Source organism: Psittacula echo (genome assembly GCF_963264785.1).
Source record: "Psittacula echo genome assembly, chromosome: 10".
Classification (NCBI taxonomy): domain Eukaryota; kingdom Metazoa; phylum Chordata; class Aves; order Psittaciformes; family Psittacidae; genus Psittacula; species Psittacula echo.
Window position 1 is genome coordinate 4502947 of NC_137741.1, and position 17491 is coordinate 4520437.

The 17491-nt window shown below is 43.2% G+C and overlaps 1 protein-coding gene across 1 annotated transcript in view; it reads left to right on the forward strand.

Annotated features, from left to right (window-relative positions):
- Positions 1-200: 200 nt before the first annotated feature.
- The window catches only part of DAPK2 (death associated protein kinase 2), a gene marked incomplete at its 3' end in the record, with an annotated part of 40887 nt that continues 23596 nt past the window's right edge, over positions 201-17491 (forward strand). The window contains exons 1-2 of the mRNA XM_080626472.1: positions 201-294; positions 6243-6340. Of these exons, the coding sequence (XP_080482598.1) occupies positions 6279-6340 (62 nt within the window). The 5' untranslated portion in view covers positions 201-294; positions 6243-6278. The remainder of the gene's footprint in view (positions 295-6242; positions 6341-17491) is intronic.

The window sequence follows — 17491 nt, forward strand, 5'->3', positions numbered from 1 at the left end:
TATTTTGGCTTGCAAATCCTATGGACATGGTGTCAGGAATGAGGTTCAATCTACCTTTGCTCTTCTTTGAGACCTTGCAGGGCTTGCCAGGAGACATTAAATTCAAATTGGGGTTATTCAAGGACTAGGGAGAGCTTGTCCTGCTTTGCGTTCTCTCGGGTCAAACCATGCTCTTTTGTCCTTGCAGCTAGGAGCAAACAAAAGAGGAGGCCTTCCCTTTGTGCCCTTTCCCCTGAGAATTTGGAGGAGATTGCTGTGCCTTTCACGTGATCATGTCACATTACAGAACCAAAGGTGAGGAATGAAATATCTCTATTTCCCTTTCAAAGGGTTCTGAACTCTTCCACTGCCCTCTGCAAACTTGACTATTGCTCCTATTTCCTGTCCTCCATCCTGTGTAATAGCAGATGCAGCCACTTGCCTTTTGGAACTGGGGGAGCTGGGTGGAACTCCTGGGCTGTGAACACCACTCCCAGGGCAGGCGAGCAGGCGCCTGGAGCCAAGTTCCTTTTGAACTGTGATAACAAAAAGAACTGCCTAGTATAAGATGCTTTTAAAGTTCATCTATCATTGCAACTGATGCCAATGGAAACAGCCTGCCCATTTATGTGTGATAATTTTCCATAGCTTTGCTTCATCTTAACCATGTGGAGAATTGGAAGCGAAGGCAGCCTGGCATTCACATGTGATTTCGAGGTGTGAACAATACCACATCCTTCCTCATTAACAAGTGGTGGATATTAACTTGCCCAGAATAAATTTAAGGTTAACAAACAGTATTTATTGCAATTACTAGCTTGACAAGTGAAGAGAGAGAAAGTCTAGTTTTAAAGGTTTTGAGAATGTCTTTAACACAGGAGAGTGACCACATGAAGGATGTCATTGTTGGTAGCTAACATCTGGTCTAGAGCAGTAGAAGCAGTATTGGAAACCAGTATTGCAAATGGTTGCTCTAGTAGTGCATGTTATGCATTTTGAGATGCACAATGAGGACTGGAAACCTGTGCTGCTCTTCGTTTCACAATTTCACGGGGTAATGTTGAGTTTCAGACCACACAGTAAACCATTTAGTCTTGTATAGAATACAGAACAAGGCTTCTGCAAATGAAGTGCCTCTCTAGTGAACTCAGCTCCTCAGCCCTATTTCCTTGGCATTGTTTTCACATATCCTGCATCTACTAAAGCAGAAGAAATGGGGTCCTTTCTGAGATATTCCCTCAGCAGCCTGGGTGAGCTGCGGTGGTCTGGAAGGCTTTGTAAGGACCAAGCCCTGACCGACACCTCAGCTGCGAGAACGCGGCGCTGTCACTGCCCTGGTGCTGGGGTTGTTTGCCCGGGGGCTGCCCAGCGGTGTTGCTGAAGCCGTGCAGGGCCTGTCCGCCTGCCCCTCACACGGCCGCCGCGGCCCGCCAGGGGGCGCGGGCTGCTCCCGCGGCGGGGCGCCCCTCCCTCCGGCGCAGGGGCGGGCGGCTCCTCCGGTGAGCGGCGCTGGCGCCGCCCCTCGGCCTCCTCCCGCCACGCGCGGCCGGCGGGACCCTGCGCGCTGAGGGAGCGGCGGAGGGAGCGCGGCGGAGGTGGACGGGCCGCGCCCTGCCCCGCGGTAAGTGGGCGCTGAGCCTCTCAGCCGGCGGCGCTGTGGGCTCCGCTCCCTTCCCCTGGTCGGCGCCGGACCCTCTCCCCGTTCCTCTCTGCTCCTTGTGCCGGCTCCCGAGCCGCTTTCCCGGCTCCTGCTCTGCGTCCTGCCCGTGTTGGGGATTGGAGTCTGCTGCAGGCTCTGGGGACCCGGAGGGCCTCCCACCGCTGCCTGAGCGGTTCTCCTCAGCGTCGTGAAGGAGTCCCTCGGCAGGTCAGTCCCGTAGCTGTGGTGCCGCTCTGTCGGAGGTGCTGGCGTGATGCCTTGCACTTGAGCATCCACGGTGTGTTTAACGGTGTTTCCACCTCAGGCTTAAAGTGCTTACTGTCAGCCAGGGGAAGAGGCAGCTCCCGCGGCCACCTCCTCAGTGAGCAGCATCCCTCATTGCTGAGCAGGTCCCACAGGGGCTGGAGAATGTGGTAGTTGCGGAAGTACACCGTTGGGTGTTATACACTGGCTTGTGTCTGTCCAAAACCATCAGGAACTGTTGGGCTTGAGTTCACACCTCGTCTTACTGATGTCATTCAGCAAATGCTGTGCGACTTCATTACGTTTAGCCTCAAGTTCCTCCCTGTCTTTTCCCTCCAACAGGTTCACTTGGGATCTGGTGGGTTCCTTGACAGCTGCTTCTCTGGGCAGTGAGCTGGGGTCTTGAGGTGATGCAGCACAGCAGGGGCTGGTTTGGCCTGGCCTGCATCCCATTAGAGGACAGTAAAGAATGCAGGTGTAGATGAGAGTGTGGAAATAAGTGGCAATTGCTCCTTTGATGATCAGTCACCAGCTGCAAAAGGACCATAATCAGCAGCCTCCCTGCTTAATGCATGCAGAAAAAGCCCAACTGGCCACTCTGGAGTATCTGTTCTGCAGCATTTGTAGTTTCAGGCTTTCCTGTGTCCTTTATTTGCTTGTGTTAAGAAACGTGGGTCACACAGGCTTCATCTCCCTGGACTTTGGGGCAGCGATGTGTATGATCTGCAGTAGTAATCCTTGAAGGCGCCTCCGGGACGGGGAGCAGGGCTCTGCGATGCCATGCCAGCATGCCTGGCATTGCGGGCTTCCCCCTGCGCGCTGCCTGTGCGGCGTTCACACCATGCTCATCGCTCAGGCACGCCATACCTAATGTATCAGTTACAGCAGCAGCCCTGGCAGTTAGCTGTCTGCTAGGGACCTGGAATTAGCTGCAGAGCTATCACATTTGCTGTGTATGCTTGAAGTGGAGGCTTGGAAATGCAGTCCTTTGTCGTTCACCACGTGTAATTATTGCAGAGTAAACCTGGGAGGTCAGAAAGTGATTCCTTGAGAGTTAATGGCAGGATTCCGTCATGGGACTGAAGTGCTCGGGTGCTGACTGTGTTTTGTGTCCTTCATAGGCACACAGGTAGTAACAGCTGTCTCAGTTTTCTGGCAGAAAAAAAATAGGCTATTGTTGTTTTCTGACAAGAAAATATTTAGGTGAAAATCAGGGTTTGCTGAAATTAATCTAACTTTTAACTGTGCTTTGATCACCTTTATTTCACAGCAGAGGGTAAAAATTACTTGGTTTTTGCTATTAGAATTAGTCTTTTCTAGGACAAAAAAGAAGAGAGAAAAGCTTTGAGAAGGGTGAAAGAGGAACACACTAATGCATATAAGAATCTCTTTAGTTTTAGCATAAGGCAAAAAAATGAGGAGATAATAGCACTTGAAGTTGTTTTGTGGATTTGGGGTTTGTATCTTTTTTTTTTTCCTTCCCCCTTTTCTCCAAATTACTAATTTGAAACAGTCCAGTTTTGATTCTAAACAGTTTTGGTCACTTTTCAGTTTTAAAGAACAACTTAAAAGGAAAGTTATCCCTTTGGTCTATGCTGATGTGTTTTGGATCTTGCTTTAAGTATAACCATCATTTTGTAATATAAAAACATGCCACAAGGGATGCTTCTGAGTTTGGCAAAGGATTTAGTGATTCAGCTCATGTCAGGTGTACTTGAGAAAGTAAGATTATTCAGCTGTTACCTCAGACACTTGAAACTGGTTTCCTTAGGGCAGAAGATAGCCTAAGGAGGAAAAAAAGGCAAGGTGAATTCCAGCCAAATGATCCAACAGTTTTGTTCTTGCCTCTCTTTTGTGTAATCCTGCTCTCATTCAGTGGTGGGTGGACATTTATCATGGATTTGCCATGTGAGGACCAGCTACTGATTGTCAAATAATTCGGTAATGACAGGGTAATAACTTACCTATGCAGGGAAACTCCTCTTAAGAGAGAGAAATAGAAGTTACTTCTGCTCCTCTTCAGGCGTATTCTGTCAGCCTTTTCAGAAGAGTGGATTTCTTCAGATTGTTTTCCTTTACACACAGCTGCACTGAAAGGCACTTATCTACTGGAATAGGAATATCTTCGTCAGGGCTCTACTCATGTAAGATACATGTGTTCAAAATGATGCCTTAGGTCACAATGGGAATCTGATTTTAGGGATGGCATGACAAAGTTTAGGAGCATGAAGAGATTAGGCAGGACGTGTTTCTAGTGCCTGAAACTGGAATCTCGGAGGTCTGTATTCTGTGTCTTCCAGCTTTGTTACATGTCTGTAGGAAAATCATTTGCATAGGATTGTGCTTTGCCAGCTTGTGATGTTTGGGATGTGTAAAGGGGTGTTGGGTACAGGTGAAGTACCATATCCTATGCATATGCTATAGTAGGGAGCATCATTATGAAAACACAGTAGGTAATGTGAATGCTGAGTAGAAGCTGGCCTCTACTGCTAGGAAACCTAGAGCAAAGAGACTGATATAGAAGAGATGGTCCCAATATGGGATGGTTCAGGAATAGACATGGCATCTTCTTGTGAAAGAGCACAGAAGGTTATTCATCTCCCCTGTAAAGCTTGCCTTGGATCTTCTAAAGTTCTGCCCTGACCCAAAACTTACTGCAGCAGATGACCCTGTTGTCCTGGTTTTAATGAAACCTGGTGCAGACCTTAAGTGGTTGGAATGGCCCTGGCTCTGTATTGAGATATTGTTTGGGCACATGCCCCACAAGTGTTAGCATAAAGAGTGTATCAGAAAACAAAGTTGATTGTTACTGTTTCCTAAGATTGTGAGTATACAACTTCTTTATCCGAGTTAAAGGTGAATGACCATCTCTAATTCAGTCTGCTGTCGCTGGCCAGCGTAAGGAAATGCACATTACATAGTGAAAAAATTAAAGGCTCTAATTTCTCCTTTGATATACTTGTTCTTTGTGCTTGCAAATGGAGTCCAACAAAAACATTGTAGTTTAAATCTTTGAATGTGGAATCAACTTAGTTTCCCAAGTGTATAATATCTGGGGAGAGCTATGTTCATGCCTGTGAAGGTAGTTTTTTTTCAACTAAGTTTTAAGTGTGTGAAGGTTATCTTCTATTATGTTCTCCCCATTACGCTGTGTATTTGCTAATAACAATTGTCTTTGATCACCCAGTGTATGATCTGTTTTGGGCTTGTGCTAACTGTTGTTGGGCAAAAGCCAGTGAGAGATTTCTGTAAAAAAGAGAAGTAATGAGAGTAGAAGGCAGTGTAAGATAATGTGAAGTGGTAGACATTAGAAACCCCAGCACTTCAGATGTATTACTGAAGGGACTGAACACTTAAGAACAGTTTTGTATTCAGCCTGCAAATACAAGGCTCTAGGCTAACTTGGATGCTTTAATGATATTTTTGAGATAAAATTGCATGGATTCTATGCATCTGGAGAACTAGGTATGTTCTTTGGAGACTGCTGGGAAATGAGTAAACTTGTCAATCAAATGAGAAGTGACTATGTTCCCAGAGACAACTTGGGCGAGTTCCCCATTCTCAAAGCACTGTTTTTAACTTGCTTCTCTGAATGACAAACTGTCTCGCTTTCTTAGAACAATGATTTCCTTTCAGGTGTGTTTGCATTAATGTTGTTTATTGCCACGTACCTTGGATTCTGATGAAGGGAGTAGTCAGCTTGAGGGATTTACAGTCTGGGCAAGTCTCAGCAGTATCTCTTCATATGTGGGCATTTCCCATACTTGACTTTTGCAAGTGCTCAGAACTTAATCTTGCAATTCAGGCTGAGCAAAAGGTTTGGGGTTTTCAGCAAGGCTTGTCTTTGTCCTTTGTTTTTTCTGAAGTCTGTCGGTGTTGACCTCAATTTTGCACCAGCACTTCAGAAACAGATGAAAAAAAGGAAGCTCTGCCTTGTGGTCCCCTTGGTTCATGGTCTGCCTTCTGACACTTTAATGAAGTGATGCTGATTCTCAAGCTAGATCTCTTTAGCATAGTCTGGGTGCTTTATTGTCCGTAAGTTTGTCAAATTATTAATTAGCTGCTTTACTTTTGTCACCTATATGTTTCAAGGTGTGTTTTGTGCTTCTGGCTCAGTGTGTGCTCAGGTACTTGTGTGAGAGGCAAGAACCCTCTTCACTTAGAGATGCTAACCTCTTTCCAGATTTGGACCTTTGCGATTTCGCTGAGACTGCTAAATGAATTCTTCTGATTGCTCAGTGGTAACTTTGGCCATGAATGAGCTACAATGGATCCAAAATTACTTTTCCAGAAATGTGTTTTACTGATTCTTTGCCTATTTGAAGATCATAATGAATGTCATTATTTCTTCATGTTCTAGTTGCATCATCTTTGTGCATCAATGTAAAGTCCAGGTATGGCTTTGTTCAAGCAACAGAAGGTGGAAGACATTTATGAAATCGGGGAAGAGCTGGGAAGGTAAGGTTGTACTGATGACACCACAGTGTTCTACGGGCTGACACATGGGGGTGTTTAGAACATCTTAAAACAATGGCTCTGCATGATGGCCTAAAACAATTGCAATATGCAATGCTGCAAACGCATCCCTGTACAAAAACTGCACTTGGGATATTTCTTTTTCTTTCAGGCTAAGTGTGCTAACTAGTTTTCCTGTTGGTTTTCTTGTAACTAGGACAACAAAAGGTATGTTTACATTGTCTTTTGTTAGATAGTTGTCATCTCTGTGCTCTAGACTGAGTTCACCTGCCTGTGCTCTGAACCAAGCAGGAAACAGGAACTCACGGTGTGTCGTCGTAGATGCAGCACTTAAATTTGGCTTGCTGTTTGGAGCAGTGCTGCACAGCGGGCTCGGAGCAGTGCTGCACAGCGGGCTCGCAGCACTGACAGAACATGTTCATATCTGCCTGCAGAGCACCATGTATGTGTTCCTGAAAAGATTTACCTGTCAAAATTTCAGCTGGACTGGTTAACACCTGTATATAGCCTTTAATCTATAAAGGCTTATCTGCGGTATGAATTGTAGTTGGTGTTCTTGGGCTGTTACCATGCTATAACCATAAGCACCTGCTTAAACACTCTGCTGGATGAACCCAGGGCTCCCGCAGGATCGTACAGCACCCTGGGTGAGGATAGCTGCTTTCCATTCAGTGTACAACCCTCCAGTGATTTTCTTTTTAATATGCAAATAGTTAAATTAGGGCAATACACATGTTGGCTTCTTTCCAGCATCTGGCAGTTGGTTTTGATAAATGACTGTGTATGTGCAATTACCCTTTTTCAAGGGCCACTGATTTAGTTACATTAAAACACTTCAATTGAAGCTGTTTCCCTGCCAGAGCTTTTTCTTTTTTTTTTTTTTTCCACTCCCCATTATTTCATCTTGAGAGTTGTTGAGAAGATTTCTCTTATGGGGAGATGTTGGGTTGGGCTTGAGGTTTTTGTTTTGTTTGGGTTTTTTTCATTCCCTTCCATCTCAGGAAGGCCTTGACTATTGCATTTTCTATAGCTGCTTACTTTCGAATAGTGACTGGTCCCGAGAACATCAGCCTGAGAATGAAAATCTGACAACAGTGAGCAGTAAAGAGATTCAGTGTGTATGTGTAGGGTGTAAAAGGTGTGCTTTTTTTAACCTAGGTGGTATGTGCTGTAACAGTCCAACTGCTGAAATGAGAAACTGGAAACTGAGTGGCATAGTTTTACTTTGGTTCCAGAATTGGATTTGGAAATCCAGTGTCTTTTGAGACTGTGAACCTCACTCTTCTTTTCAAGCTGATGGCTATTGGGCCTTTTGAATGGCAAAGCGTAGTTGAAACAACCTGGGAAAGGCTGGCCCTTGCTGTTTGATTCTGCTTGAGGGGCTTCAGACTGGTTAAGGCTTGTGTGGGCACAGCAGCCCTTCCCTTTCTCTGGCTGCATGTCACAGAAACATGGCTGGTCCCAGTGTTATGCTGTGGAGCTGGTACTCACTGCATGTTGGATGATGGGCTGGGGATAGGGAGACTACACTTGGACATAGAATTTGAAATTGTTGCCTTTTTAAGCAGATGTAATCATATTCTCTGCAAGAAAGACCTTTTCTAGATAAGCCAGAAGGAGAGTAAGTGTATACATGAGGAGGTGCCATCCTCACATAACAGAGGGATATTAAGCTCCACTACAAAACCATGTTCTAGTTCCCATCTTGTAGATGAGGAGTCCAAGTCTACTTGATGGCAAAAGTGTTCCCTTAAAGACCCGAAGGAAAAAGGCAAATCGTAACAAGCAGACCTCTGCTGCTGCTTGTGAGTTTTCAAGGAAAGCTCTGTGATGGTAAATTGTGAGAAGAGGGCAGCAAGATTGGAATTGGCTCCCTTACTCTGCGTTCAAGTTACATACTTTATGCATGCCCATGAAAAAGATGTCACGCTGTCTTCGTCAGTGTATTTTCATTTTCAGATTTTGTGGGGAGCTCTGCAGACCTATTCTTTCAATTGCATGTTGTATGTGGGGTGTCACTGGGTTATCATGCCTCTATAACTCTTGAGTAGTAACTGGCCAGTGGCAAATGATATCTTGCTTTGTTTGAACGAAAGTAACACAGTCGACAGGTTGTGGTGACTGAAACGCAAGAGTCCAGTGCCGAGTGATGTCCTTAGAACCTGTAGATGCCTTTTACTAGTTCAGTAGGTTTGCAACAAGCTGTTAGTTGCTGTGAAGTACAGGCAGGTAAACGGATTAATCTGTTATCATTTTGGGAACAGAAGTCTCTTAGAAAACAAAGGTTTTCAAACAATGTCTGTGAAGAGTCTGTCCTGTTCGTGTCCTCCTAACTTAGTTTGTGGTTTCTGGAGAACAAAAGTAGTCATTAATGCAGGCCTAGTGTTTGTTCGAGCTTGGATTCAGTCTCAAGATAAAATACAGGATCTTACTGACAAAGCCAGCAGCTGTTTATCTCGAAGTCTTTGCACAGCGCTTGGGAAAGGAAGCTCCTATTGTATACTGCAGATGCTCCTTTGCAAGGCTTGTATGTATCTGCTCTGCTGATGAAATTAGACCTCTCCTGTCATTGTGCAGCATTGAAGGTAGCTACAGCACAGACTCTTCTGATCCACTTATATAAAACCCTGCCAACGGTACATTTGTGGACTCCTCAACCAGATCGTTCTCAGAATCACTGCTGAGCTATAAGCAGCTCAGAGGATGCTGGAAATGCAGTTGTCTTCTGTGCCAAGGCAATGTGTCAGAGAGCAGAAAGGGGGAGCAGCTTTTCCATAGCTGCAGCTGTGTGCTGTAACTCGCTGCCTAGCTCCAACATTCCCTCAATCTTTCAAATATTAATCTTTGGAGAAGTTGAGTAACTGAGGTGTAAACCTAAGGGTTCGTACAGGGAACAAGAAGTTAGGCATGTGGTATTAGAGAGAAGAAGTTGTTGATGGGCTTGTTCGTGATAGTGGCTATACTTGGGAAGCTTAGCATGGCCTATGCTGAAAAAGTGCAGTACTTTGTTGTCATGTATGTATATTTACAGTTACTTCCTGCAGGATAGATTCAGTTGGTTTGTAAGAGAGAAGTCTGTGGGGACTGAGGTTCTCCAGCAGGAGCTGAAAGGGAGCCTAAAAAGAGGAGGAGCCTGTAGGGTGAATTTAGTGAATTTCAGTATTTTCAAATAAAGAAGAACCCTCTTGAGCTCTATAATACAGCTCAGTGCTACATGAATGAAATGGAATTTTCTTTATTTTTTAAAATTTATGACAAGAGAAGGGAAGAGTTCAGAAAATTTAAGTGAAGATGAAGATGATACTGGTTAGTCTAGAAGTCTATAAGAGGTAGAAGGCAATATGGTATGAAGTACTTGGTGCCTGAAGAGGTATTAGAAGATTCTCCTCTCTTTCCCCTTCTCCTAAGGGCAGTGGATTGTGTGATTTGAGAGTACTTTATACGTCCTCCCAGGCATTTAATGCTATCACTCTTTGAAGGCATCAAACTTCCTGGCAGATTTGGTTTCTTCCTGTGTTTGAGCTGTTGATCAAAACCAAATACAGAAGGAGTTCTTGTACAAACCTGCAGAAGCCTTTTCCAGTCGTACTAGCAGACACTGATGGTGGTGGTATGCCTAGTGTGTGCTGGAATTTTGGAGGTGTACAGTGTCATTTATCAAAGGTTGTACCATAGAGTCATTAGTCTCTCACGTTAATGCGTTGCTAGCCAGGCTGCAGGTAGCTGTTGACATTTGTGCCTTTTGGACAGCATCACTGTTACATGTCAGGTTGGGGCTGAGTGTAGGAAGCTTCATGGAGCTTGTCGGGAAGTGTTTCAGGACAGTGTCCATTGAGAAGGCGTGTTCTCAGTGGGCAGTGCAAGATCGGCACAGCAATGTCCTGAGACAGAGTTCTGCTCACTGCAGCTCACCTCTCTGCAACATACTCCTTTCTCCAGCTTTTGTCTTCCTTTGCTGTGTTTTCTGCAGAGGAGGAGATATGGTATAGATGCAAGATGCATAGTCTGATGAACTGATCTTCATAGGAAATCAAAACTAAGTCTTTCAGTATGTATGAAAAACAGGAAAAGCATTTTGCTCAAATGCTGCTTTGAAAACCTCTCTGCTGGGAAATGCAGGCAGTTTATTGCTGGTACAGGATGGTGGCCTCTGAGGAAGGCAGCTGGGCATGTCTGTAACACTGTAAGAGCAATGGTACTTTGTGTCACTGATACGATAATTGAAAGGCCATTTTGGTGAGCAAGTAGAGTTATTCGCCTCCTTGCCCTCAATGATCTAGTTTCGTTTTAAAAGCTTTTAGGATTTGCTGAGCTCCAAGTCTTAATTGTTAAGTGTTTTGGTGGGCTGGGGCACTCATGTATCACATGATCACATGTAGTAAACTTATGTTTGTCACATGAATGAAAAAATGTGTTTGGTGCAATGGATGCTTCCATTTATTCTTTTGTTTTCGTGGTGGTAACATTCTTCAAGGCTGCTTCTCCACTGTTATATTTGCTTCCTGTTTCTACATAACAATGTTTCATGTTCTGATGAGATTTTTCAATATATGAAACTTCGATTTCACTCTCTGAACTTCGAAGGGATTGCTGGACTTTATTCCTCTTTGAATAAGGTACTTCAGTTCTTTGTGTGATTGCAGTTCAGCAAACTCTTCTGTACATCCTGAGTCTGCTAAAGAGTAAAGCAGGTTCATGCATTAGGTGTTTGCTTTGGTTGAGGTTAGTCCCTTTTGCATTCTGTATAACCAAGCAGGAAGAAATTCCACATGATTCAGTCAATGCCTTAATGCAAAAGGTAATCACTCTGATTTCTGTTGACCAGTTTGGGCATAATCTAGCCTCCACTTTCTCAGCCCCTGCTGATGTGGGGTATGGTTTCATGATTAAAGCCAAGCTAGATTTTTTTGTCAGGTACCTATTGTGCCTCGTGTAACTCCACCTTCTCCAGCTACAAGTTCCTGCCTCCTCCCTGCCTTGTGTATGGAGGATCAGCTCCGCTCACTGAGACAGCTAAAACTTCGTTCTTTTGTCCTCTGGGTGAAGCTTAAAAGGACAGCAGATGTGACATTTGACCAGTGGCAGTGGCGCCTTGGGGCCTGGCACGTAATTGCTGTTCTGACAGTGTAACTAGTAAATATTTATTTATGTAATGAAAACAAAAAGCAGAGATTACTGATGTATTTTTTGTAGGGGAGGAACTTGGAAATCTGTGATCAAAAGTCATGCCATGGAGCTAAGTGGACTCTCCCTGGTAAACAGAGGGGTGTGACTGCAGCCAGGAAATTTACCCTGAACACACAGCACACAGTAGCTTCATACCAGGAATGTTTTTTCTGTTTATAGAAATTGGTCAATATTGTGCTTTCTCAGACATGAATCTTAACTCTGTTCTTGGACTAATTTGCACTTTGGATTAGTTCTTCACATACGGAAGGATAGCCTTGGATTATTTTTTCCAACAATACACACAAAACAAGTCATTGCTTTTGATGCAAAATGTGAGTTTGATTATTGAGCACTAGCAGCACCTCTATTAATATTTCTTATTACTAAAGTCTTCTATGTCATGTGTTTGATGTGTATTGCTTGAATCTTCTGTTGAAACAGTTGTGGCATCTGGTACATGGTCACCATCACCGTGATTACGGTCTGATGATAGAGGTGAGTCTACCTCCTCAGTCCATACCTGCCTTTGAAAGTATAATTAGAGCTGAACGACCCCAGTAGAAGTATTCGGTAATGTCTTTAACCACTATTATTAAGTTATTACTAATATTAAGCCTAATCCCAGTCTTTGCTTTGCCATTCCTGAAAAAAGTAAAACTATTTTTTCCATTTTGCGTTGCAGTAGAAAGCAGATGGGAATTGGAACAGCTGAGAAAATAGACTCTGTATGGTATTCGTTCCATGCTTTTGGAATGAAATCATGTTAGTTATGAGTAAAAACACACATAAACAGTGTAACAGTAAAACATTGGACAAGTTATTAGCATCATGCAGAATAGGACTTGCAGATACATACCTGATGATCAAGCTTAACTTACCTCAGGTGACATCTATTAATCATTGTTAAAACTCTGTGTCAGTGGTTTTGAACCAGAGTAAAAACCTGTTGTAACAGCTGAGCATGACACACAGTGATGCTTTGGTGGGGAGAGGCATACAAAATCACTCCAATAGCTAGACTTTGTTCTTTCTAGTGCCAGCATGTTTGAGTTGGAGTCACTGGCCTGATTTGGTCAGCCCATAGTGCAGATTCAACCACACCAGAAGTGAGTGACTGGGTACCCTAAAGCCAGGACTTGTGATCTTTACTTACTACAGAATTGACAGTTCGCAAGAGAGTAGTTAACCTCAATATTTGAGTTTTGTGGATCTATAACCCTCATAAAAAGAGAATGTCCACTGATCTCTCTGTTTCCAATGTAGGAAGAGTGTAGGGAACAAATAATGTAGTTTCAGTCCTGTCGGGCTGTTGGAGGAGATTGTTTGCTTCAATATAGTAAAGATTAAATAAGATGAGGAGATAACTTCCACCTCTTATTTTGGAAGAATGAGAATCCATGAAGAGCAGTGAAATGACTTTGAGCAACCCTTTGTGGTTTTAGCTTTACAGATATTTTCCTAAAATCCTTATTAAAATGCCAGCTTGATTTCCATCTGTTTCACACATGGGGAAGGGGAAAATCTTTTAACCTTTTGATCATAATACTGCTACTCTCTTACAATTGATCTGCTCCTGGGTATATTACATTGAGGTCCATATCTAGCTGGATTCGAACCTATAAAGACACAAGAACGTTGTGCTAACCTTCTGCATGCATGTTACGTATGCCCTGGAGTTGCTTCACACAGCAGAAGGAACAGCTTATCAAATTGGCTGTTCCTGCTGAGCATGAGTCAGCTCTGACCTTCCCCAGGTCTGTGGGCTCAGTTGTTACAACTCAGAGAGCTGATACTCAGTCAAAAGCTAAGTGTGATACGTGGAGGGATTTTTTTTATCATGTGCGTTTTCTTCTTGAGCTTCAGATTACGTTAAAAGCTTGCCAGGCTATCAGGAACTTGCCAGAATTGCTGGGCTCAGGCTATATGGCTGCAGACTCTGCTCCTCCAACCTCTGGAGCTGATAAGGGCCACGGTGCTTGTCACTGCATTATTAGAAGTTTCCAAAACCATGCAAGAGCTTCAGGAGGTGCTGGTGATGATTTAGTATGTGGCATGGTTTCTTGTGACTCACAGCTAATGACCCCAAATTGTGTTTAAAGCATTAATTGACTGTAATGCAGATAACATGTCACTTTACTGATAGACTGTAACAATTCACAGGGTTGCTCAGAAACATTAGATACATTAAACTTTGCTTTGAATTTCAAATGGTTTATTTGTTCTCTGCTCATTCCAGTAAACCAGATCCTTCTGCTGGAGTCCATGTTTCTCTGCTGTTCTGACTCTTCTCTGGCAGTGGACACAGAGATGGTTTTGGGCCAGAATGCATCAGTTACCTTTGTATGAGCTGTAAAGAGATGCAGGTGAAAGGTGCCAGACAGTGACGTTGTCAGAGGCAGCCTATGTGCAAAGGTCCTCGGTGCTTGCCTGTTGTAAAGTCACTGTATTCTACAGTACTATACATTCAGTTAGTTAAGCATGAGTTGGGAGTGAAAACGTCAGCGTGTTTAAAAGTGGCAGCTGATTTTTTGTGGGTTGTTTTTGTCTTTCTGTATAAAACAGTACATCTTGTTAGGTTTAAAAATTAGCTTATTGTTCAAGTGCTGCTATTGTGATGCTTTATAATATTAACTGGTTTGATTAGAAGTCACCCTGACACTGCCTGGGTATGTAGTGAGCTTCAAATGCAGTCATGTTAGTTGTTCCTCATACTGTAAAACCTTTTTTCCTGTCTATATCCCAGGGCTGTGGTAAGTTAGTGACAGTACTATGATAATCTTGTGTGGAAGCTTCAGAAGAGCACTGTGTGAATCAAATTTACTTCTGTATCTTCCACACACATTAAGAATTTATCTACTTTAGTAGCCAAACAGAATTCCTGATAAATGCTCTATTAATAAGACTTTTAGATTATTTTGTCATAATCTGGCACCTGCCCCAGTTTAGGTTCTCAGTAGTTGCTTTAGGAGAGAGCATCACTGTGTTTGCATTTTGCTTGGTGGGAAAAAACAATCAAAGAAACCAAATCTCACTGATTTGCAGCTTCAGCAGGAAGGACAGTAAAGGTTGTGACTGGTTTTAAAGCCCTTTATAAAGTTACAGGAGGCATCAGCAGAGTATTTAACAGATTAAGGTTTGGGGTTTTTTTAGTTTCATTCCATAAAGTCTTATGGAAACAGCAAGATACTTTGCCTTCAGTTCCTTGCCATGCTAGGGTTTCTGTTTTGTTCTTTCAGCTATTGTACTCTAGTTTCTGTGTAAATACTGCTCTGTTGGACATATTAGTTCACTGCTTAGATTAAATTTCTGCTGTAGAAATTTAGTCTACAGAAAAAAAGGTCTATAAAAATAAAACATACTACCAATTTTTGCTGTAGTCCGTGTACATAAGGCTTCCAGTTCTTTCTGGCTGCAACCACAGACTTCCTACAAAACACTTAATGGGAAAGTGCTTTAATGCATATGTTTTGTGAACTTTGCATGGCCTTTGGTTTAGCTGTGTTTCATAAATGAGCTGAGAGCATACAACTGGGTTGCAGAAGTTACCAACAGACTCCTGTGTTCTCTGCTGGGAAGAGTATGCCAGTGCAATTACAAGGAGCAGAAATTCTCTCTGAAGTATAAGGAAACTATTTAGCTTCATAAAATGAGGTGCAGTAGAGCAATTGTGATCACTTGAATTTGAGAAGAAAACAGCTTTTCAGGCTTAATTTTTTTTCTTTTAAGAATGGCATTCAGCAAGAATTCCCAAGGGCTTTGCTTTGAAAATTAACAAAAATGCAGCCATGAAATCATTAATGTAGCTTTTCCAAGAAAAAGGAGTGAAAAAGATGGCAAAGTAATAAGATGCAGACTTTGTAAGCTTGAGGTCACCGGTTAAGACCAATCTGAATTTAGGAGTGGCAAACAGGCACAATGAGCAAAACTTGACTTGAAAGCTTTTGCTATAATTAGGATAACTGATCCTTCCTTGCTGTACCTAAATAAACTGGCCTCTTCAATGTAGAGAAGTCCTGCATTCCTGTTAGCTGGACACTATTATCTGTGATTATGTTTATGTATATTAACTTCAGGATGTACATATGATGATGTTTTTCCAGGATTTTTACTCACCTCTAACCATATGTTATGCAAGATCAAAGCAAAAGATGCTGTGAGCAGTGGAGAGTGGCTGCTGACAAGGTGAAGCTCTCTTGGCTTATGACGTAGGCTGTCAAGTAACTGATTACTGCCAGCAAACATAAATAAACTTGTTCTCAGGGTTAAAGATAGTGCATTGACTCAGAGCGCAGTGAATGTGTGACATGGGATGGGGTGTCATTCTTTTTTTTCTTGGTGTCAAGGGACCAAACGTAATGTGTCATCCAATTAGAGAAAGAGCCAAACTTTGCAAAGCCTAGGAAACCTAAAATTAGATCTCTAAGCTGTGTTTTGGCTTCTTATGCATAGGCAACCACATCTGTGAATTATGCCATAGAATCATAGAATGGTTTTAGTTGGAAAGGACCTTAAGATGATCTAGTTCCAACCCCCTGCCATGGGCAGGGGTGCCTCCAAATCTTGCTCTTAGATGCATGGAGCATATTTTGGGTAGTGGGGAAGGATGTTGTGAGACCGAAACTTTTACCCCACTTTTCTATAGAAAATCATCTTACATTGGAATTGTGGTTTTGTTGTTTGAAGTATACATAAGTCAGAACCATCTGGTTCCATCACACGGATATGACTGTTATTTTACAGGGTACCACAGTAAGGTACATGAAGTGACGTGCCTGAGGCAGCCTCACTTTCTGCCCAAGCTGAGCTCAGCACCTAGGTGTTTCTGATCTCTCTGATCTCAGTATGCAGAGAGGAAGCAGTTTAAACTGAATAGTCAAAAAATGTGGAAGTTCTCCAGCGTGTCTTTACCTTCCCAGTAACTAATCCACTTCTGAAGTGCAATCGGGCTTGAGTTTTGTTGTCTTCCTACATAGCATGGCTCTGAAACTTCTGGTGTGAGAAGTTACCTTCAAGGCCCTTGTATTGTCTGGAATGAAATGACACTGTTAAAACCAGCTGGCTGGCATAGCAACCACAGTTTCTTTAACTCAGTCTTGAGAGAAATGCACATCTGAGCAAGAGCTGAAGTAGGCTACGAAGAGCCCGGTGTCACCTTAACACAGTAAGCAACAACAAAACGTGTGAGGGAGGAGAAGATCAAGGGAAATGGAAGGTCATCTCCACTTCCCTTAAAAACATTTGATAGTGTCCACAGCAGTTTAGTGAACTTTTCTGTCTGGTGCAGCAATACCGGATGTACCAAGAAATCTGGCGGGGGACTTTTTACAAGGGCCTGTAGAGACAGGACAAGGAGGAATGGCTTTAACCTGACAGAGGGGAGATTTAGATTGGATATTAGGAACCTGTGGCTGCTCCATCCCTGGCACTGTTAAAGGCCAGGTTGGATGGGGCTTGGAGCAACCTGATCTAGGAGCAGGTGTCCCTGTTCGTGGCGGGGGATTGGGACTGGATGGGCTTTAAAGTCTGTGATTCTGTGTGTTGACATCAGTATTACTGTGTTCATACCGCTGTAGCTTGGTGTACTTTACCTCCTTGTTTTCTGTTCTTCTCAAATGAAAAAAGGAAACTTTTTCACCTCCCTGCACCTATTGTAGGTCAAAACCAAGATCAGAAAAGAGTAATAGATGTTTATGGCACCTTTCCAGTAAAAAAACCTGTGGTAAAAGTGTTGCTGTGTCTTCTCTGCAGTAGGCTGCAATTGCACCCTTCCAACAGCCTGGCCATATGCTGCTGGCATTGCTGAGCCAAGCCGCTCCTCCTAGCAAACTGCAGCCTCAAGCCAACACCTCCCACTTGGAAACAAAAGGAAGCCCAACTAAATGCTTGGATTCCCAAGTGAGTTTTTAAGTGCGCCATGAAAAGAAGGGTTAAACTGTTTTACGTTCGCAGTAGTCTGTTTGTGAA